General features: G+C 40.4%; 2 protein-coding genes across 4 annotated transcripts in view; one reads left to right on the top strand and one right to left on the bottom strand.

Moving 5' to 3' along the window:
- Nucleotides 1–2,479, bottom strand: part of MRRF (mitochondrial ribosome recycling factor) — a 55,706-nt gene extending 53,227 nt beyond the window's left edge. For 2 of the 3 annotated variants that reach the window (XM_036855073.1, XM_036855074.1), the window contains exon 1: nucleotides 2,348–2,479. The gene's annotated coding sequence lies outside the window, so the exon portion shown is untranslated. The remainder of the gene's footprint in view (nucleotides 1–2,347) is intronic. The other variant, XM_036855075.1, reaches the window with a different exon arrangement.
- RBM18 (RNA binding motif protein 18) lies at nucleotides 2,437–22,633 on the top strand. The gene is made up of 6 exons (XM_036855076.1): nucleotides 2,437–2,569; nucleotides 5,249–5,377; nucleotides 12,239–12,365; nucleotides 15,326–15,412; nucleotides 17,110–17,195; nucleotides 20,598–22,633. The coding sequence occupies exons 2-6, from the start codon at nucleotides 5,265–5,267 to the stop codon at nucleotides 20,755–20,757; spliced, it is 573 nt and encodes a 190-aa protein (XP_036710971.1). The 5' UTR covers nucleotides 2,437–2,569; nucleotides 5,249–5,264; the 3' UTR covers nucleotides 20,758–22,633.
- The last annotated feature ends 1,137 nt before the right edge of the window (nucleotides 22,634–23,770 follow it).

The following is a 23,770-nucleotide window of genomic DNA, read 5'->3' as shown; positions in this document are numbered from 1 at the left end:
TCATGGTGATATTAATGAGCCTTTAAAAAGGTAATTATAACAATAATAATGAAACAATAGCTTATAATCATATAGTGATAACTATGTGCCAGAAACAATTCTAAGTGATATATTGTATATATTAACTCATTTGAGCTTCATGATAACCTAGGAGATAAGTACTTATTATTATAACCATCTTACGGATAAAGAAACAGAGGCACAAGATAAATAATTTGCCCAAGATTTTATTTCAGGCACTTTTGTTCCAGAGTCTGTGCTCTTAACCACTATCCTAGGTTGTGTACATAAGGCAGTATAATTACTGGCATTATTTTTCCAACTGTTGAAACATTTTTAAAAACTACTTGAAGCACATATTCTTTATCCAAAGTCGAAGTTCTCAAAACTTGAATTTTCCTGTTTTTTCATAGAAGGTGCACTTTAATTTTGTAAAGAAATAGATGAGGAACACAAAGTCCTGGTTTATCCACTGTCCCAGCAACCTCTACCAATCCAGCTGTATATTAGTTTATGATACGTAGACTTTTATAAATGTGGGTGTGCACACACGCAGGCCCTTGTTTTATATAAAATACTTTCACGTGTTACCTGGTTCTCACAGTAACCAGGGTTGTGATAATCACCCACATTTTACAAATAAGCAAATTGATATTTCATTTCCTTGAATACTCTTCCTGCTCCAGGGTCTTCAGAAATACCGTTGAATCTGCTTGGAATGATCTTCCCTCACCTCTTTAATGAACTACCGCACACTTTCCTTTCAGATTTCAGCTTAAGCATCACTTCCTCAGAGGATGCCTTCCTTGGCTATCTCCTCTAGCCCAACAGGTCAAACGTCCTGTAGCCCACTTTCATAGCACCCTGTACTTTTTCATAGCACTTACTTTAACAATATCAGTTAATATTTGTGTAGTTATTTGATCATTGTCTAATTCCCTCCGTAAGACTATAGGCAGTACAAGGACTAATCTATGGTTGTCTTGTTCACAGCTGCATCCCCAGTCCCTACCACAGTCCTGAACACAGGAGACACTGAATAAATGTGAAGAATCCATGAGCCAAAGTCTATAAAGATTAAGTCCTTCCTCCAGGTCACGATGCTGGCACCAAAACTGAAATCTAAGCCTCAGACAGTAGGTCCTAGGCTCTACTTCCCACTGCTTCCATTATCTCTTGGTTTGCCAGATTTTTCACTTAGAGATAATAGTGCATGTTCTCTAAATTCAGTGCCATATGAAGGCATTTATAGTATCTGACTCTATGCAGGATCATGTCCCTGGCACAGCCAAAGGAAGGATGAGACACTTTAACAAGTGGAGAAAGAGCTTTTGCCTAAGAGCTAGGAGGCCTGCATTCCAATATTCCTATCTCATCACTCCCTGCCAGCCATCCTTTTTAGACTCATAACTACCCTGTATTCAAAAAGCACTTGTGGAAGCTCTGCTGATGACCTGAGACTTGTATCAAGTCATTTCTTCTACCTAGGTTTTCTTTCCTCAACTATAAAACGAAGGGTCAGACTAGGTTTTCATTCTTTCTAACTATAAAGCTCTCCAAGATTCTGAGAATGCAAGAGAGTGGGGTGACGGGAAAAAGGCATCAAACTTAGAGAAGACCTGGGAAAGAGTGCTGGTTCCAGCACTTCCTAGGTATGTGACCTTCGATAGGTCAAAATCTCTGGGCCTCAATTTCATCTGTAGATGACAATAATATTTATCAGGGTTATCAGGACGATCGAATAAGAGATGCAGAAGCACTTTGTAGATACAGAAGGGCTATTCAAATGACAACTGTTTTGCCACTGGGCCGCACAGAGTAATGGTTAAAAGTTGAGGCTTTGGAATTTGGGCGCCATCACTCACTAGCCACGTGACCCTGATGAAGTTATTTCTCTGAGCTTCCCTTTCTCCAGCATGGGGGATTAAAAATACCTACTCCCCTGGGAGTAAGGGGCGCGGGTTCGATACTTGGTTGGGGAAAAGATCCCACATGCCACGCGGCCAAAAAAATAAATAAATAAAGGGTCTGGACTTAATTCTATAAAAAAAGAAAAACCTACCCCCAAAAGATTGTTATGAAAATTAAATGCTCCAGCCAGGTAGCAAGCTACTAAGTAGCTGCCACTATTTAGTAAGCCCCGCCTCCCATCCTGGAAGTTCCTAGCTGATGAGATGAGCCCCGCCCCCAGACTCGCTCTGATCAGCAGGTCCCGCCCCCAGCCGTAAAGGTCAAGCCGGATTCGAATGGAACGCGTCCGGGTGTTCAGTCCCCCAGAGGTCCTTGAGTAGAGATCTCTGGCACCCGGGCCCCGCGCGCGCCTCGAGGCCGTGCCGAGGCCACTCACCAGCTAGCGCCCAGTCTACTAGGAAGACTCGCACGACGGCGGCGACGGCGGCGGCGCGGGCGTCGTGACGTCACGGGGCGGGCCGGCGGCGCAGGCGTAGTGCGTCACGGGCGGCCTGGCAGCTGGCGGCGCAGAGGTGGACGCGTCTAGAGGGCCATCTGACCGCGGAGTCGGGGCTTGCTTTGGGGGCATGAGCCGAGGGGACTACGCCGAGGTGACGAGGTGAGTCCGGCCGCGACGAGCCCCTGCACCTTAGCCCCGACCCCGCGAGGGGCTCCCAGAGGAGGCTGCCCTAGAGAGACGGCTTCTCAGGCCCCGCCCCGGATTGTCCCGCTGCTGGCCCGGAAATAACAATCCGAGTAATGACCCATCGCATCTGGGAATTCGCGGCCAGGGATCGGGAAGCCGGGATTCCAGGCTTGACCCCACCGTTACCATTAGCTTTTAGGAACAAGCGCCTGCTTCTCTGCTCTTCAGTTTCCCCAAATGACTGTTCGTGGCTTCCAGGGTCGTTGTAGCTCAGCGGGGGAGGGGGGGTGGGCGGGAGCGTTTTGTGAATTCTGTGAATATAAGAGGTTGTCGCCATTGCGAACCCAAAGGATTTTGATTGTCGTATGGCATCTTGATCACTTACCACACTTTACCGTTCCTCAAAAAGTGCTGTGCCGAGCTGTCACGTGTATTGTCATATTTAAGCCTCATAACAACCCTTGAGATAGGGATAATTAGGCCTTTTGTAGGAAGGAGGAAGAAACTGAGGCTCCGAGTGGGGAAGTGGCTTGTTTCATTCATTCATTCAGTAAATACTGAGTACCAGCCAGGAGCCAGGCAGTGTACTAAGTGCCGGGAATAGAATCATCAAAATAGGTAAGGCCCTGCCCTCCAGTAACTTACATTCTAGTGAGGGAAACAGAAGATAAAATAGTATGTGACACATTGAGCTAGTATTATGTGGAAAGAAAAAGGTAGCTGTCATAGAGACTAACCAGATGCTCTGCTCTATTAGGGAAAGCTTTTCTGAGGACGGGACACTTAAGGGTCAATCATGACTTTCTAAAGTCACAAAATAACTGGGTGCAAAAGCCAGGATTTGAGTGCCTATCTTTTGGCCCCATATCCTGCACTCTTCCCACTAAAAATGGTTCCCTCGTGTGATACTATTTCCTGTTGGTATTAGTATCAGAAGGTTCTATCATTCAAGTCTCATCTCAAATGTCATCTCCTATAGAGGTCTTCCCATTCCACTAATTCTAAAGTAGTCCATCCCTAGACTTTGTCAAATCCCCTTGCTTAACTGTGTTTGCGGCACTTATCACAAATTACATCTTGATTATTTATTTTGCTTTTGTCTTGTCCTGCCCCTCTTCCAAATATAAGCATCCAGAGAGCAGAGACCTTGCTTGTTCACTGCTCGGTCCCCAGTACCTAGACACCGCCTGGAAAATAGAGGCTCTATAAACATTTTTTGAATGAATGATCTGTAAGTAGAAGGAAAGGAAAGGACAAAATATTTCTCCTCTCCAGTTTCCACACCTGGGATTCTATTTACGCCTGTTTTACCTTTGTCCCAGGAAGTAGGAGCAAGAGCTATGGCTTGTTCATCTTTCTATTTTCAGCACATAGCCCAGGGTTTAGCAGTTATTAGTTGCTTGTTTCACGTTATGGAACAGATTGAACATGTGGATGAGAGAGGAAGAAAAATACCCTCATGTGTGGAGGTAGATAAACACATTTAACAAACAATTACCTTAGGGGCTGCTATGTGCTAGCCTGTGTAAGCTGTGCTGAGTTGAATAAGAGGTAATGGCAGTGTTCAGTATGTCAGCTGTTGTTACTAAGACACAGTTCCTGCAACACTGATCTCGGAGGCACTTCTGGTTTTACAGGACATGTTTTCTCTAGCAGGGAGTTCTGAAGTCTGTCACAGCCTGCCATCTTCCCAGCCCTTTTAGTTTTCTTCCTCTACCACATTATACATTAAAGCTTTATTTTACATCTGTTGTGTCATTTTTGGTCTTCTCAGCAACTCTGAGTTATAAGCAGGGCAAGGTTTATTAGGTAAAGGTGAGGAGACTGAAGCTAAGAGTGAAGTGACTTCCAATGGAAATGCCAAAATCTGAAACCAGGCCTTCTGACCGCAAGGTTTTTGCTCGTTACATTACTGTCTCCATCGTAACCCTCATCCTCCTTTTGTGGCTGTGAGATGAGACATTTCAGGAACTAAGTCGGTAATAGTTTAAGCTAAAATTAATTGAATGCTTCTTAGGTGCCATGCGTTTATTGTTCTTAATGTTTTTGGTGTGTTAACTCAGTGAATCTGCATAGCTGTTTATTATCCCCATTTTACAAATGAGGAAACTGAGACACAGAGTGGTTACGTAACTTGCCCACCGTTACAGAACTAGTAAATAATGGAACTGGAATAACTACGGAGCAAGGTAGTCTCTTCTTCCCAGTGTCTCCCAAAATATTAGACATGATAATAGCTAATTGATTACTTATTATTGTTCTTCCCCACCCATACCCTTAAGTGTCATTAAGACTCACTTTCTGGTGGTTTCCAAGGCTTATTTTGGGTGACGGTTGTTGAACTGGAGTATCATGTAGTAATAGAGACTTTGGCCTCCTGCCCAGTCCGCCTCTGGCTTCGAAAGAGAAAAACTAGTTTCTACACACAGAACCACGCCCCTTTCACCTTAAATGGAAGCTTTTGCTCTCTGGCTGCCGGAGGAGCTGTCCCAAGGGAACTGGTGCTGGGGCCCTGTTTGTGGAATAACTGAAGCCTCTGAAGGACTGCCCAGGGCATGCCCTCCTTGAATAAATGTTTGTTGAATTGAATTTGAAGTCTCATGTTCACAACATGTTGCTCCTTTCCTGTCTGAATGTTCACATTTCCTTTAGTATTTCGTAGAGATTGATGGAAGCAGAAACCAAAACTCTTCCCCTGGAGAATGCATCCATCCTTTCGGAGGGTTCCCTACAGGAAGGGCACCGGTTATGGATTGGCAACCTGGACCCCAAAATCACAGAGTGAGTCTAAGATATTTTAATTCATTACCTACAAAATTGGGATGCTTGTGGTGAGGACGTTCAGAAGCATTTTCAAGGGATATAGGCTATATTTTGGCCCTTTTATTTATGTTTTAATTATCTTTGAAGGGAATATGTTGTTTTAGCCTGTCATCTTGTCATTTTTCTTACATTTGGACTCTTCTACTGCACAGACACAGACTTGGATACCCTTTAAACCATGTATTACTTGTTTTTCCTGCTTGCGTAAGATGTTCTCCTAATTTTCAACTATTTCGAATCCTTGTACCCAGTGACTAGGAAATTATTTCCTAAAACCAGCCATGGGCATACTTTCGTTCCCCAAAATGAAGGAACAAGCAGAAGAAGTATCAGTATTTTCACAAAAGGCAGAGAGGTACCACTTGACTCTAACTCATGTTAAGCAGCCATGGAACCAAGGAAAGTCAGAAGGAATCTTAGAGATACACCAGTCACTTTGGTTTTCATTCATTTGTTAAATGATTTGAGTGCCTACTGTGTGCCAAGTGCCATGCTAGGCAGTTTTCAAAGTTTCTAAATCTGAGGAGCCTTGTCTTATTAAAGTACAGAACCTAGATATAAAATAAAAGCTCAGAGTTGCTCTGATTAAAGGGAGGACAAGGTGTACCCAGTGCCTTTGGGCAGCAGTCACCCTTTCTTTGGCGATCACTTATAGGACTCGTGGAGCACCCTTGAAAGACTCTGATATATTCCAGCTGTTTTGTCCTACAGCAGAGGAAACTGAAGCCCAAGAGATGGAAGTGCCTTGTCCATGGTGACAAAGCTAATTGAATTGTCTTGACTCCCCACTCTTTCCTTTGTGGATATTATAGTGGAATGAAATTCCTTAGCAGAGAGAATTGAGAGGTTTTTCCTTCCCCCAGTCGTTCGGTAGGGGCAGGGGGTGGTTGGTGGCAGGATAGCCAACCGTGAGTGGATTGAGCCATTTGGGGTCAATGCTTAAAGCAAGCATAGGTTACAGCCTCAGTCCTAGAAGTTATTCCCTGTGGAATAGTGTTAAAAGCAAGGAGAGCGGAAAGAAGGGAATCTGCTTGTTGGAGTCTGGGGTGAGAGGAGGTGTATAACAGGGTTGGGATTATGAGAGAGGAAAGAGATGTAAACTAACATATCAGGATCATGACAGAATGTTCAGTTCCTTAAACCTGCTCAAGCTCAAATTGGCTAAGTGCAGACACTGTTGGGTCCCTCTAGAAATTATGATGGTATTTAAGGTGTGTTGCCCCCTAATTATGTTACCTTGGTCACGAGGGCCCTTAAATATAGACGGTGCATTTATTTTGGCTCTCTTTATGACTTACGGCTTTGAGGATGAATGTGTGAACCTGCCCAAGCTCTCAGTTAATGAGGGAATTAAACAGAGAAGCTGTTTCCATCATCTAAAACCCGGGCTGTGAGAGGATGCTCCCAAGAGTGGCTTCCATTCCCACCTCTTCTTGTCTGAATGGAAATCTGGAGCGTGGAAACAATGCTCATTGTTGTAGCTGCGGTGCCCTGTAATGATACTCGTGTTATAATTGTATCCTGCTGCTTGACAGGAAGGTTCACATGGGCATCTGCCACCTCAGTTTATGTCATAAGTGGGAGTATGTGAATGTTTTCTTTAGTTAGAGCATTAACAGGAACATGGAATCAAAAACTCTCCCACTGGTATCTCTGCTCTTCTCATAGCAGGACAAAGGTGGACATCCAGTACTAGACTACAGATCAGGGCCTTGCTGGCTCCACCTGTGACTTCCCACCTCTGTGTCACCAGAGGTCATTTCTACTGTAGTTCATCTATGGATTCCTTGTCTTAAAATATTTTCTCGATAAACAAACTGATTTATTAAATTTCTTCTTAATGACGTAACTACCAATTGTAGCTTATGGTTAGCATGAAATGCATAGTGTTACTTCATTTAATTTACTTAATGACAGCAAAGAAACCTAACATTATAGTAAGGTAGGTCTCATCTTGTAGAAATATGTGATTTTCTTCCAAGTTTTTGAAGTACATAAACTTCTGGATCCTGTTCCTTTCAAGATGTAGGTAACGATGGACCTAGACTAATTATTAAAATACAGTCATTCCCAAACATTGAAGGGCTACATGATGAAACTTGTGTGAACATGTGTACCCAGCTTGTAGTCCAATCTCAGAAAATATTATTTGAATCCAAATCTCTAAAGTTCTAATGACTCTTGACAGAAGTTTTTTAAAGAAAAAAACCTTTTCCACTCAGTTTTTCAAAGTTTATTTCATAATAATTCTATTCATCTTATGTGTGTGTGTGCCTGTTACTAATCTGAGTTGTGCTCAAGTTATAGTAGGACGTCCATCAGCCTCTTCTCAACAGAATACGCATTGCTGACTGACTGCCTAGCACCCTGGTACTCTGTTCAGTTTGTAGTTGCAATACTGACCATTTTAGGACCATGTTACATGCCAGGAATATCTGTATAACTAAATAGATCTTAGAGATCTGGATTTAAGGGAATGATGACATACTCTTATTTATGGAGGTAGCAGATTCCAAGCCTGTGTTCTTTCCACTATATTTGGATTCCTTTCAACTATATTGTACCTCATAATTCTTACCTATAAAGTGAGACTGTTCAACTAAATGCTCTGGAAATGTCTTCTAGCTCTAATATTTCATTAGTTCCTCTTATTTAAGCTTGTAACAATCTTGTGAGGCAAGTAGAACAGACAACATTTCCCTATTTTATAAGTAAAGAAAGGTAAAGGGAGTTGACTCAGTTCACTTAAGTAGTTAATGATAGGACTAAGTTCCTGGCACCTAATATAGGGCTCTTTGCACAAATATTCTAACAATCCATGTAACTGGACAGTCATAACCTGAAGTATTCTATTCTAAATTTTTCATTGTAAGGACTTCCTTTAAATGTTATGGGACCCAGTCTAACTGTAAGAGTAAAAACAACAACTTTAAATATCATTACTAGTGCCGTCAATAGAGAAGCTGAACAAATTAATGTCTTTAGACATCTATTTTCCATACCATGGTTTCTTCTGAAAGGGTTAGTACTGCTTTCTTTTTTAAATATTAAATGTGCTGTATAGAAAGCCAAATTAATAGCCACTGCGTTATGCATAAGGAGAAGTATGAGAGAGAACAAAGCCAGTAGAAATTCTAAAAGAAAGAACATTCTAGATGGAGGGTGAATCATAAATAAAGGAATATAAGTAGGAATAAGAAGTATTGTTATGGATGAGTCGAATATCGGGAAGACCTTTTTGACTGAAGGGGAGGTTGAGTACTAAACGATAATGAAAATAGTAGTTGGAGAGAGAGAATGCTATCAGATTAAGACAGGATCTATAAAATTTATTCAGACAAGTTTGAATTTCACGTAGAAGAGACTCGTGGGTATTTGGCAGGAGACCAACATCATGAAAGTGATGTTTTAGTAGGAAAATCAGACATCAGTATTTAGGATGAACAGGAGGGCCAAAGACTAAAGATGAAGATTAGCTGCGGACCTGCCATTAATATCACCTAGATAGAGACAGTGAACTTGGAGGCCACTGGGTGGAGTCTGCGAGATGAAGAAGGTGACTGAAGAGGAGTGGAGAGCTAAAGATGATCCTGATGTCTCTTGCCTGAGAAATGGAAAAGAATCATGTCCACACCGTCCAGCGGAATAGCTGGAAAGAGGCATAGTTTGTGGAGAGGAGGAGGTCAGGACTGGCGTGTATTAAGTAAACTTAAAAGCAATGGAGAGCCACCTGGGGGGAAATGTCCTTCTCATGCAGACTTTCAGAGCTAAACTCAAGGGATTGTAAATGCATGAGCATGTAAGAACAGAGTGTTTCCCCCTGAAGACACCCCCGCTTCCCTCTCAGCCCATTCCTTGTTTTTCCTCCATGACCTATGCTGCTTCTCATGCATTGATTTGCATAAAACAGCCTTTACTCTTTGCTTATTTAAATTTGAAACAAAGTAAGACCATTTAAAAACATACAAGGCATAGAACATAAAGACCCACCACATAATAATTTCTGTAAGTTTATGAAAAAAAAATTTCTCTGAAACAAATTGTGCATTAAAAAGAATTTTAAATGTCATTTCGTTGGCATCCCAGTACCTACAACGTCACATTAAGATTCCCTCCTGCACACAACATCTTTCACAGCCTGTCCCCTGCCTGCCTTTCAGCCTCTTCTCTTACTGCCTAAGAGCCCCCACTGTCTGCCGATGGGTCAGTCTTCTTCACCTTTATGTCTTTACACAGGGTATTCACTAACTGCCACCTTCCCTGCGCAGTTGGTCCTCTTCATCTGTGTGCTCACGTACATACCTCTGTGTGCAAGCTTCACACTGTTTTAAAATTGTTTGATTACATCTCTCTCTCCTCGAACCAGAATGTCAGGTCTTTGAAGACAGAGACTTAGTTGTATTCATTTGGATAGTCCAAGTGCCTAATACTACAATTCTTGACACATTTGTAGGTGTCTGTCTTAACCTAATCTAATTCATATAGACTAATTCCCTCTGTGCCATTAGGCAGGAAGGCCATTTTAAAGACCCATTACAGAAAACACTGATTATGTTGCAGAAATATGTATGGGACTGGTGTACTAATTCTCCGGCTCCCGCAGGCTGCAGGGCCCACATTTTCATCAAGTGAAGCAAGGCTCTGATGAGTAGTGAGCTCTCCCATACTTCAGCAGCAGATGAAAGTGCTTGCAGATGTGAAAGCAAGATCCTTCAGGCTTTTTTCACTATCAGAGCTTGCAGTCCCCATCTCCAGGAAGCAAAATAGTAAACATTTCATTCCTTTTGTTTCGGTGTTCCGATAATTTCAAGAAATTATCAAACAAGGAAAGAAATCCTGGAGCAGTTGAAAGACACGGACCTAAGCAGATGTTCCTGGAATCTTAAGGTCGCACTTCTCGGGCAGAACGCATTTGTTAGCTTTTCAAAGAATAATCTGTCGGAGTTTTTTTTTTTTTCTTTCCCTGAGTAAATTAAAATTCATTTCCTAGGAAATGCCGATCGCCTTACCTTCCTGCTATTAAGCAGAATGGAGTTAATGAAAAGATGACCGGCCCACAGTAGCCCTTAGGTTGTTTTTTAAAAAACAGATTTGACCCACCATTTATGGCAACTGGTGCAGTGTTGAGGTTTGAATGGGTATAATAAGTGGAAGATGCAGCTGTGAATTAAAGACCCTGAGAGAGATTCTTCTAACCCATCTGTCTGTGCACTTGAGAGACCCACCCTTGCTGTAAGCATATTCAGAAAACTAAGTAAAACCAGAAATTTGCACTTTAGGTGTCTCCCTTTCCCCTGAAGAATCACCTCATTCATTCTCACCAGCAGTTGAGGTATCGTGATAGGAATTGAGAGTTCGGAAACTAGAGCGTTATGGTTGTTTTCTCTTTCAAAACAGATCTAAAGACCAGATTAATATCCACTGTATGCCTTGGGATCCTTGCACCCTGCCCCAGTATAAGACCTGTGTTATGTCTTCCTTGCTCCACTGTGTCAGGACCTGATCCAGGATAATGGGCTTGCTTGTTGATGTGCATTAGTCTCAAATTTAGTGTAGCTTATGCTCCATTTCATATCTTTCTGCCTCCCAAAGGAGATCCTTACTCAAGAATAAAATCTTGATGAGTTTTCTTCTAGAAAACAATGTGAATATAAATGTGGCTGTGAAGACAGCTTTACTGACTCCCTGTGGGGTAGAATTCCCAGTAATAACAGTTTTAGCATGTGGGCTGATACCTTTTTAGTATCACAGGGACAGCATTGTTTAGAGAAAGCCTTGACTCCATTTGAATAGCGTGGAGGATGCCAGGAGGAAGGCCAAAGGAAAAGGAAACGGGAGAGCTGTTGGTTTGTCTCACCCTCACATCAGATGACAGGAAGTCGGAATTGAGATTGGCCACAGCAACCTGTTAAGGCCACATCTGTTTGAATAACTTAAAAGCTCTATAGAAACCAAGTAAGTTTTAGAGAAAGGAATCCAAGAAGAGGGTGAGGGGCAGAGTGGCAAGCAAGAGCTTGGGGTAAACCTCCTGCCAGGAGTAAATGCCTTCCTTGGCCAGCTAGATTCTTTATTCAGCCACACTCCAGAGCATAAATCATATTGAAGCAACTGAGGTTGGGTAGTTACCTGCAGTGGGATGATTTATAGGACCGGCCAGGTTCCCCTGCCTTGTGTGACACCAACCTCCATCACGTTGCGGTTCCACATTGTCCTGTCATTCGGTCACATCAGGGATGGAAACTCTCAAGCACTTACGGAAGTGCCACTAGCTGTGGTTTGGCTTTTGGCAGAATTTGTCTCAAGTGCAATTTGGGGCTAATGATTAACTGTGAAAGCTAACGGGGAAGTCTTCCAGGATTGTTTTTTTGTTTGTGTGAATGTGTATGTGTTACTTTGTTTATTTTTGAGGTAGGGTTGGCTTTTGCATTTGGAGTGTGGGTGTGTGTTTCTGATGGAGTTGTAGTTATTCACAAATACTATTTCATTGCCAGGAGATCGAAAATAAATAAATCAACACTATTTTTGAGCTGTTCTCCAAAAGAAAAACAAATGGTGCTTGTGGGCCAGACAGCTGTTTGCTAGGTGTGGTTTTTTTGTTTGGTATTTTTGTGTTGGACAGACGCATAGCCATGACAATTCTAGTTCCCATTCCAAATAGAGGCAAACAACTCTGTTTGCCAAATAAACTAACACGGCAGTTTGGAGGAAGGCAGGGGGCAGTGATGTGAGGTTTTATCCCTGGGGTAAATTATCTCCTGCTTTTATCTCGCAGGCTGACCAAATTCCCAGAGTGTCTCAGGGGCTGTTCTTTCTCCATAGATACCACCTTCTCAAGCTCCTGCAGAGGTTTGGCACGGTGAAGCAGTTCGACTTCCTCTTCCACAAGTCAGGTGCTTTGGAGGGACAGCCTCGAGGGTACTGTTTCGTTAACTTTGAAACTAAGCAGGTAATTGAACTTCTCCCCCTTTCCCAGTACTTATACTCTCATAATTATCTGTGCATCCCTCTTGACTACTAGAATAGCAGTTCCTTGTGGGCAGGAGCCATGTCTGATTCATCTCTGTGTGCTGTGCTCTGAGTCCTGAAGGAGATCCTCGGTAAAAACTGAATTAGTGAACAGCTTTCAAGGTCTCCCGTCCCCAGGCTGGCAGTCTCAGGCAGCTGACCTACTTTTCTGACCAGATGCTTCGGGATGCCCACATTAAGCACATGGACGTGATCCTCCCTGTTCTCTTGTGTTTGTTCCTTTAGTGGCTGGCCAACAAAGCCTCCTTTTCTTTCAGTAGTTTTGCCCCGTGGTGCAGAAGCCCTCCCTGTCTGTGGAGAGCCGCCCACAAACTCTCTTTTATTTTTATTTCTTAAAAATGTATGCTTCTTCTCAATGTCTCAGAATAAATGTGGACAAATCTGAATATATACGGAGAAAGAGAACGTCCAGCTTCAACCGTGATGTATCCATGTATCCGGATTAAAATTTAGTCCTTGGAGAGGACATGCATTGATAAAGGAATTGAATTTGAATGTTATTAAATATGGAGACGCTGCTTATAACTCGATAACTTTATTAGTCATGTGTGAGAACATTGCCTAGTTACTGTTTTATTAATAATAATTGTATTTGGATGTTTTTCTTACTGTAAAAGTGATACCTGTTTCTTACAGATGAAAATATAGATAAGTAACTTCATTTATCAGCCTAAAACCCAGAAATAATCACTGTTTTTAATATTTAGTTGTATATCTTTGTAGTCCCTTCTTCTTTCTTCACATTCATACACACATACACATACACACGCACACAAACACATGTACACAATTTTTTAAAAAACGTGCAGCTTATAACACACAAACAGAATCATATATCCTATTTACCACTGAAAGTAAATTAAAATTTTTTCTGTCATCTAATACACATCAAGATAACATTCTGTGTCATATTGTGGTTTCACTGGTGTAGCTGTAGATATATGTAAAAATTCACTGATCTATATCTATAATACATTTTATTATTTAGACCTCAGTTTAAAAACTAACCTGTGTCATCTTTGATGACTGCATAATATTTTATTCTGTGAACATATGGTAAGTTACTTAACTAATCTCCACATGTGTCAGCAGTGCAGTGAACATCTCTTTAGCTCTATGTACATATTTACTATATTCATGGAAATGGAGTGGTGTCAACAAAGGCCACAATTTTTCTTCGTAATATGACTGCCAAATTGCCTTCAAGAAATGATGTATCAGTATGTTCTGAGACTGTCTGAGAGTGTCATTTGTCCTTTAACAGTGCTGGGGATTTTTTTTTTTTTTAATTTCCCCTAATTTTTGCAAATGTGATAGGCAGTAAGTGATTCATTATTGTTCTAATTGTTCAAGGTTTTTTTTGAGGGAACTGAAAATGTGCTCTATATAGTTAGCATTTTAGAATACTTTATTCTTTCCTAATGATAGAGCACGTTGAGGATGTTTACAGACAACTAAAATCAGTGGTCATGTTGAGGATAGATGCTGGTTTAAAAACACTAAACTCGAAGTCACAAAGCCTGTTATTTCTGACTCTTTTATTTATTAACTTTGGGCAAGTCTCTTTAACTTATTTTGACCTCAGTTTTCATCTAAAAATGGGGATTAAAAACACACACCCTCCTTACGTTTTAGGAAGTTGAGAGAATAGGTGAGAATTTATATGAAAACACATTTGGCATTTAATAATATTGTTGGAAACATGAATTTTGAAACAAGTTACAGAGACGGGAAATTATTTTTTAAAACATTGGTCACCTGCTGGCATCTTATGACTGTTGATGCTACAGAATTAATGGAGAGTGTCATGTAAATTCTAATTCACTAAGTGAAACTTAAGAATAAAATGTCTCATCTGTCCTTCTAACTTTGCGTGCCATAGTGAGGCAGGGATACCAGTGATGAATATTTGACACATAGTAGGTACTCAGATATTTGTTGAATGTCATGCTGGCAGGATCCAGAGGAATAAGAGAGTCACTGGGAAAACGAGACTGGAATGTCCTACACTGAGCCTCGGACTCTCCTTGTTCCTCTTCCTGTTCCTTAAGGGCTTCTTCACTCCCAGTAAACGTGGGTTACGCTTGGCTGAATGCCTCATGGATACAAATGGAGCAGAGAAGGCTTGGCAGGATGGAAAAGTACAGCCAGGCTTCCTGGGAATGTCCTAGAGTGCCTATTACCCAGCCTCAGGAATTCCTTTCAATTTCGTTGCTCCTATATCTGATGGGGAAAGGGTCAGGGAAGTTCTGGCTCTGAAAACCAGGTGCAGAGATTGGCCCACAGAGATACCTTGCTCGTAGTCTCTTTGACTCACTCCTGCTTTTTCCGGCCTGGTTTCCTTCACTCCTATATCCTTTGAAGCCATTACTGTTTCTCACTTTGGATTCAGGGAGTATAAGCCCTAGTCCAGGATATAGTTTCAGAGTCCCTGGGGGAGTACAGTTTCTTGACATAGTAGGTGCTACTGTAACTAACAGAAGTATGTAGAAAGGTATCACCCAATAGGCAACACAATAGTCAGCTAATAAGCTGACGTTGGTTGAGTGCTTACCATATGCTCCGTGCTCTACATGCGCTCTTTGACTCCTCATGACCACTGAGGAACAAGCAATGTCCGTATTTTACAGGTGAAAAAGATAATATCCAGAGAGATTAACTGACCTGCTAAATATTACGCTGCCAGTAAGTGGCAGAGCCAGGATTTGAATTTTTGTATGACTGAGATTACAAAAACTCATACCCTTTTTACTATTCTGCCTTTTTTTTTTTTTTTTTTAAACCCTTTGCCACTTGTTTAACAAAACAGTTAGAAATTCAGCCATCAAAGCTAGTGAGGCATTTGAACCTTCGACTAACATTAACCCCTTTCCCGAACAGGAAGCAGAAGAAGCCATCCAGTGTCTCAACGGCAAGCTGGCTCTGTCCAAGAGGCTGGTGGTGCGATGGGCACACGCGCAAGTGAAGGTAAGTCTAACAGGCTAGAAGGACAGCACCAGCTCGTCCTAACTGAAGCTTCCGAAGGACACTTGTCCACTTGCCCACTTGCATCCGAGCCTCTGCACATCTGGAACAGCCATACTCTGGTCTCCTACTTGTATTTACCATGTGTGTTGCCAGATTTTTCTTTTGAGAAACATCTCAGGAGGGATTAAGTTCCTTCGTCGTTTCTCTCCGCATACCCACAGATTCTGTTTTTGATTGATTCTTCCATGTGACTGATATGTATACTCAGACCTCTATCATTTTTTTGGTGGGGGTTGTTCTTTGGAGGAAAAAATGTATTTATTTTTAAAATTAGTTGCTTTAGGCGTTGTTAGACTCTTCCCAGCCTCTCAGTTCTGTGGAGAGTTTGAATTGTTTATTCTAAACGCTTGCGAAATGGGTAGTTTGTAAGAGTGCTTAAAGCACTGACATTTCCTTACTCCAGAGATTTTAAGAGTTATTTGTGGGACTTTGCAGTGTCTGTATTGACTCCAAGGCCCAAGCAGTGGTGAACTGCCAGGTTCATCTCCTAGTTGTTCTCTTGGGAAAGTGCACTGGAAAAGCTACAACCGCTTTAAAAAAAAAAAAAAAAAAAGAACAGTCTTCTGTTACAGCCAGCACAGGTGAAGTATGTGCACTGGAGCAATTCCCAAAGTTGATTCTTTTCCTCCTGCAGTGTGGTCTTTACAGAGCTGCCTGCAAAAAGATATGTGACAACTAGATTTGGAGCCTCAGTCTTTAGCTAAATGAGCATGAGTTTTGATCAGAGACTGTACCCAACAAGCTTCCCAGTAAAGAGTCACAGAAATAAGACATTTGAGTTCAGTGTGCAAGCTGAAAAACAGAGCTCAGACACTTTGGATCTTTATGAGTATTCCAGGTAATCACAGAGCTGTCTCAATTTCTAGGGCCCATTGCCTTTAAAAATAGAAACAGCAAAGAGAATTACCAAATGCTTTTTTTACTCAAAAGAAAATCAAGTCTCATTTGCCAGACTGGCTGTCATTTTCTCATTCTGCATCTCATTGAAAAGACATGCAAGAGAAATAAATCATCCTTCGTTCTTTCATTGAGAATCTCTGTGCCCTGCAGTTCTCTTCTCTTACACGTCTTTTCCACCAGAGGCTCCCGATTGCTCTTTAATATTGTATTCACCTTTTAAAAGAAGTATATAATTATCTGACATCAAATAAACTACTCTTCCTGGAGAATGTTTTCTATATCAGTGGCTGAAAGCTGTTACTACTTTTCTTCTCCACTTAGATCTGTTAAGAGTTGAATGCTACGGTTGGTACTTTGCAAAAATCTAGCAAAATTTTAAAGTGCTTGGAATAAAGCAAAATAAATATTGTGAGAGGTGATGTATGACAGAATAAGAATGTGAGAGGGCAATCCTGCTGTGTATCTGTACCATCTGAATTTAAAGGCTGAAATTCTTTCCCTACCAAATAAGGAGGACTAATGGCTAGATGGGAAGCCTCTTCTAAATTTCTCAGTTTATAACTTTTAGGCCAAAACTGTCTGGACGTCTACATTAATTCTAAGCATAAAGCAGTCCTAAGATTGTCGAAAAATAATCTAACGATACACTGATGGGATTAGGATTTCTGAACACATGCCCTGCAGTAGAGGGCTGGTTTCTGCCCAGGTGAAGTAATTTGCCTTTTTCTTACTTGCAGAGATACGATCATAACAAGAATGATAAGGTCCTTCCAATTAGTCTTGAGCCATCCTCAAGCACTGAGCCCGCTCAGTCTAACCTAAGGTAAGGAGGTGTACTATAGGAAGACGCAAGCAGGTATGCAAGAGCTTGAGCCATCTCTTCATTCTAACCTTCATTCCGGTTCTAGTAAACCTTCGGACTCTTAATTTAGAGTGGAATCTACTAACTTTTGACACGCTGAGAAGTGTGTTCAGTTAGTCTCCAGAATGTATACATTTCACCTCCTCCCACACCCCTAAGAGTGTGTACCAGCCATTTACAGAATTCATACACTCAAAAGAGGCTGGGTGTACTTACCATGTACTGGCCATTATACTTGGCACTGGGAATACAGAGGTAAATCAGATTCAGTCCTTGCCATCAAAACAGGCATTTTAATAAGGCCTTGATTATCTTCAGCGTTTGTCATTATACACAAATTCCTCCCCACCTATGAGTTCCTTTATACACAATTTGGGTTTGTAGCACTTTAATTTTATCTACCATTTCAGCAAATATAACAGTTTTGGTTCTAGTAAGTACAAATTATCATTTCCTTCCTTGGAGTTAATTCAAAACAGAAGGAATTGAGGGTTGAGTAGAGAAAGCGGAAGTTAAGTAGATGGGTGAGCAGAAGTAGAGGGGTTTACCTTGCATCGTAGCCGAGGGAGAAATGGTGACAATAACAAAAACCAGGATTTGTTGAGCTTACTATGAAGCAGGCTCTGTGCTAAACACTTTACATGCCGTATGTCATTGAATTATAAAAATTCTGGTAAAAGTACAGTTGTACTCATTTTACAAATGAGGAAACTGAAGTTTAGAGAGGTAAAATATCTTGGCCAAGATCACTCAGGTAGCAAATAGCAGAGTCCAGATTCAAAGACAGGTTTACTGGACTTCAAAATTCAGTCTTTTAATTACTGCTTCAAAGAAACTCCAGGCTGTAAATGCAGGACTACTGTTCTAAAGCGTGTTCCAGGGGAGGGGAAGCAGATATGTGAAAGAGCATCAGCGTTCCATAAGGGTCAGAAATCAACATGTCTATATGGGGAAAGAATCTAAAAAAGAGTGGATATATATATATTTGTATAACAGATTCACTTTGCTGTACACCTGAAAGTAACACAATATTGTAAATCAATTATACCCCAATAAAAATGAAAAAAAAAAAAAAAAGAAATCAACAATGTCACGAAGTCAGGAAAGTGATGCCTATTTGGACAGAGGGCCAGACAGGGGAAAAAAAACATTCCTGTATATTTGCACCAAACAAAACAGATGTACAAGCATCTCATTAAATTGCAGGGGAAGGTGATCCTGAAATGTTTTCAGGAGCGATAAAATTGGTAAATTAAAATTAATTTTATAGTCAACTAATTTGTCTAATATCATTGATATTTCTTAATTTTGTGCTGCTTTATTTTATACTCCCAATTTTTTTTTTTTTTTCCCTAACCAATGACTTCTGTAGATTCACTGGGAACTTATTTTGGCTATCCTATTTTCCCCATGAGATTAAACCTCCTTGATCACAGATTGGTTTCATGGAGGTTTTCATAAATCTAACTCCTGTTAGGAAGGGACGACTGCATTTATGCTTGGTGATCTCCATGGTACAGTGAACATGTCTTTAGTTTCTTATTTTCACTGTTTGCTCTTTTTACTAGATAATCTAGCCTGGTGTTTTCCATTTATTTTTTAATCCAGAGAACCTCAGTTTACATCTTTCGATTAACATCTATGCCTAATTAGAGAAGGTTGTTTTCCCTGTGACTCATACAGAATGAATGGCTGGCTGTTAATTTTCCATTAATGGAAAAAGGTGCTGGAATGCATCTCAGTGCGACCTCAGGGTTCTTTTTTTATTGCAACTTAGTTTTTTAATTTTACATTGCCGGTGTAAAATCATGAGTATGTGCAGATGTATGCCTTTTGAGGATCTCTAAAAGGCCATGTGCACATTCCCTCCCAAGTTTCTGTCCCGGGCTGTAGACCATTGACAGCATCAGAATGGAAAATAAAGGGAGCCGTGGGCCAAAAAATACTCTGCCTAAGTGCTTTGCATTCTGGTCCAGGGTTAGCAGTGACCTTGATCAGAAGGGAATTCCTCACAACTTCTGCAATGTCTCCTCACCCCTTCTCTCTAATACATGGCTACGCAGCTCCCAACCTAATGGAGAGGAAAAAGCAAGGGCTTTGATGATAAACTCGGCTTGAATCCTGGCTCCACAATTTCTTAGCTGTGTGAACCTTGGGTGAATCCCTACCTCTATGCATTTGTTTACCTGTAAAATGTGGATCAAAACCCTTGCAATATTGTTGCAAGGATTAGAAACAATATAAGTAAAATACTGGGCCACTGCCTGGCTCATTGTAAGCACTCTGTAAATGATAGCCTAAACACACATTTGTCAGTAAACAGGGACTTTGTAGGAGTTCCAGGATTTTTTTTCCATTATTATTTAGTGATTCAGAAGGTGGTACAGTATAATAGCTCATAGTATGGCTCTGGAGTCCAATTGCATTCAAATCTCAACTCTGCCACTCACTAGCGGTATAACACTGGGCAAGTTAACCTTTCTGTGCCTTGTTTTCTTTATCTGCAAAGTGAAGAATATAACCTACGTGAATCATTTCTTCCATTTTTTCTAATTGTGGTAAAATACGCATAATATAACATTTACCATCGTAACCATTTTTAAGTGTACAGTTCAACGGTATTAAATACATTCATAATTTACAACCAGCACCACCATCTGTCTCCATAATTCTTTTCCTCTTGTAAAACTGAAGCTCTACACCCATTAAACATTAACTCCCCATTCCCACCTCCCCCAAGCGCCTGGCAACCACCATTCCACTTTGTGTCTCTGTGATTTTGACTACTCATTTAAGTACCTCATGTAAATGGAATCATACAGTATTTAACTTTTTAACGCTTGTTTAACTTAGCGTAATGTCCTCCAGGTTCATCCACATTGTAGCATATGTATATACCACATTTTGCTTATCCATTCATACTTCAATGGACACTTGGGTTGCTTCCACAGTTTATCTATTGTGAATAATGCTACCATGAAAAAAACAATGCTACCATGAACATGAGTGTACACATCTCTTCCAGACTCTGCTTTGAATTCCTACACGAATTATTTTTGAGTGCCTACTATCTACAGACATTAAGATTCTGATCAGTGTTGGTGTCTGAGGTTTAAATGTAGCAGTATGCAAAGTACTTCTAACAGTGTCTTACAGAAAAAACTTAATAGAGGGACCAGACTTGATCTCTTTCCTGAAATGAGAACATTAATTGTTTTTATATGTGTTTTCTATGAAATGCTTGCATGTTTGTGTTTGAATATCTTGTTGCTACTCTGATATGCTTAAGAGGCACAAAGAAGATGAAAGACACAGGTATTCTCTGAATGTACCCGCTCTGATCCTCTGCTGTCCTTTTTCCAGTGTCACTGCAAAGATAAAAGCCATTGAAGCAAAGCTGAAAATGATGGCAGAAAACCCAGATGCAGAGTACCCAGCAGCACCTGTTTATTCCTACTTCAAGCCACCAGATAAAAAAAGGACTACGCCTTATTCTAGAACAGCTTGGAAATCTCGAAGATGATGGTTATGAATTACCATAACAGCAAAAGCAAATTGGTCTCCACACCTGAAATCCTCTGCCCTTGTGCTTGTAGCTGTGAATGGTACTATCCGACAGAGCACAGTCACATGTTAGAATTTGGTAACATAACGTCTTTGGATGTTCTTACGGATGTTTCTCCCCTGAAGTATGTGTGGAATTGAGCATCATCCAGAATAAATAGGATGGTATCCAAAACTGTGATTTGAACACTGGGATGCTCTAGTTGACTGGTTTGTTTGGATTTGTAACTCCAGAAACATTATATAGTGTGCCAGAGAGAAAGGCAAACATAAAAAATGTTACTATTTAAATCAGGAAACTTAAGTTATTAATATCCATCTTAAAAAAAAAAACATTTTTCTGTACTCAAGTGTCTTTACAACATAAAGAAGAAGTAAAAGACAGGGAAGGAAGTGAGAGATTTTTGAATCATGTTCAGAACTGCTGTTCCAGAATTCTCTATGGAAATCCCTCCAACTGGACTAAAAGAAAAGGTTCTTGGCAAAAAGAGCTGTTTCTCTGAGCAAATGTTGGGGTAATTGTTTAAGAATTATGCTTATTGTTTCAAAATCCCAACTCAGAAAACGTGTGTATCTTAAAAAATTGTTTGCATTGACAAAACTGTAGAATGAAATTTAGCATTTTATACCACAATGGAAGTTCTGTTTGGAAATCCAGTTTTTCTACTGGAATCATTTTTTAAGAATCTAAATAATCCTGCCTCTATAATACCAAATGTCATTATGAATATGGGACTTTTAAAATTGCATTTATTGCATGAGATTGTTTTTAATAGCATGAGGATGTTCTATTTGGAATTGTATCATGGTCAATCTAAACAGAAAAGCAAAATTTCTTTGAAAACTTAAACATTGCTATATTGATCTCTAACAGACATATTATTTATTAATAATTGTGTAGAGGTCTGAGTAGAAGAAATCAAATTCTCTTATGCGGAGTGAGGTGGGGACATGCAGTGGACACAGAAAGTCAATGGAGCAGGCACTGCTCTGGCACCGAGATTGTAATAACCTCATGTTTTATGTGGTTTTTAAAGGCTTGAAAGACTGCATGACTTTAAAACGATTCTTCATGTGTAGAACCTACTTCTCCCCGGATATTTTTTGCCTCTGTGAACATTTTAAATATAACAATAGAGAAAGAAAAAGAAATCAACAGATTTGGGAGTGTGTTTCTGTCAGCAGTGCTGGTTGGTCATTTTGGTGCAAGGTTGACAGACTGTTTCATTGGGCAGCACCGTTGCTTCTTTACCAGGTAAATCATTTTGTTACCCAACGTGCCACTCTTAGTGAGTACAGACTGTTTACCGTCATTTTTCCTAGCAAGAGGAAGCTTTCATTATAGGAACTTAAGTCTTCCTATGAGCATAAATGAATTTAAGACACTTGAACCAAAACTTCAGCATAGTGAGGTTTCAGAATTCACAGAACTGGTTCAGAGAAATTCTTACCACCTTTCCCAAGGTAAAACTTTTCAGATATCTTTAAATGTTAAATACTTCCTGCGTTTATGAGCTCAGTCTAAGATGCAAGTAACTCTCTTTCCATTTGGGGGATAGGTCAGGGAGGTAGGAGCATTATCTCCCATTTTTCTGGTGACTTCTGAGAGCATAGAATTCACCGTTTTATCCTTAAGTCCTCAGAGAGTTATGGTGGAGTAGGACTTATTTAATGCAAAATAGTCTTCTATTTTTAATAGGAACTTAGAAAATACTTAACTTTGAATTATCTAGAATTGTTTCCTTTAGAAACCAGAGCTATTTATTTGTATTTAAAGCAGTGTTTGTTATTTGTACCGATTCTTATTCCTCTGTGTGAATAAATGCAAGACAGTGTCTGCGGCTGTGTCTTCTCTCGTCCATCTCCTGCAGTGAAGACCACGGCTCTCGGGGAGGCTTGTTTCCCCTCAGGACGTGGGCCAGTGTGTCCAGGCGGGGTGCTGTTTCTGAGTGCCTTCTCAGACCTCAGAGGCAGTTCTGTCCACCTTTTCTGCCTGCCTACTTCTGTTAGAGATGAGAAAAGAGACTAGCTGTTCTCACTATAAATCTATTTGAAAAGAAGTTGTTAATGGAAGTCCCCTGAAGTATCATAATGTGCTTAGGCCCTCTTTCACAGTAGGGGTTTCAAAAGAATAAATGTGTGTGTCATAAATATGCTGAAAGCGGTTTGATGAAACGCTTGTAAAATATAAGTGTTAACTTGGTCAACTGTTATGAAGTTACCTGTACTTTAAAATTATTTATTGGTTTACTGTTTTGCTAAAATTAAGTCACAATTTTGATTTATACAAGAGTGAAGAACTGAGGGAAATATCTTCTTAATCTCAGCTCCTATTTTATCAAATGCAAACTATAACCCTACCCAGTTGATTTTCTGTAATTGGCATCTCAGTATTAGGGAAAAGAATCACATGAGGAAAGATTTTTCAAAACATGTCAAAAATCAACAGCCAGAGTTTTTAAAACCAGGTATTCTAGAGCTGTCCCTTGTCTATTAAGGTATGTACAGTTAATTTCTAAATCACCAAATACATCTGTGTTTTTTTAATACTACTATATAAAAGAATAGGATTAATTCTTACCTTACAAGTTAATGTTAAATATTTCCTTTATGTAATCATTATGTTCCTAAAACGTGATTTGATTCCATCATATTTATCCTTGATTTTTCTTTTTCTCTTCTGCTCCTCCTACCCAGTCCTCCAACAAATCCTGCCAAGTCTACTTTCAAAATACGTCTTGAAAAGACAAAGAAAAAATCTTGAATCCAAGCACTTTCACCACGTTTCAGCGCTACCATTTTTGTTCAAGCCATTGTCATCTCTTGCCTGGGCTGTTGCAGTACCTTCCTAATTATCTCCCTGCCTCCACAGTAGCCAAAGCTATCCTCTCCAAATCTGAGTGTGCCATTCCCTTCTCAAGGGCTTTCCATCACACCTAGAATAAAATCCAAAGACCTAAATCCAAAGGCCC

The sequence above is a fragment of the Balaenoptera musculus genome, chromosome 6, assembly GCF_009873245.2.
Source record: "Balaenoptera musculus isolate JJ_BM4_2016_0621 chromosome 6, mBalMus1.pri.v3, whole genome shotgun sequence".
Taxonomy (NCBI): domain Eukaryota; kingdom Metazoa; phylum Chordata; class Mammalia; order Artiodactyla; family Balaenopteridae; genus Balaenoptera; species Balaenoptera musculus.
The sequence above is the reverse complement of the archived record's forward strand: the minus strand, read 5'-3'. Positions and strand labels throughout refer to the sequence as shown.

Bases quoted from the DNA above. Each gene is read 5' to 3' on its own strand.
- RBM18 (XM_036855076.1), top strand. From the start codon at position 5,265: ATGGAAGCAGAAACCAAAACTCTTCCCCTGGAGAATGCATCCATCCTT. The intron at 5,378-12,238 runs GTGAGTCTAAGA...CTTTCTCCATAG, and splicing joins CTGGACCCCAAAATCACAGA to ATACCACCTTCTCAAGCTCC. The intron at 17,196-20,597 runs GTAAGGAGGTGT...TCCTTTTTCCAG, and splicing joins CCCGCTCAGTCTAACCTAAG to TGTCACTGCAAAGATAAAAG.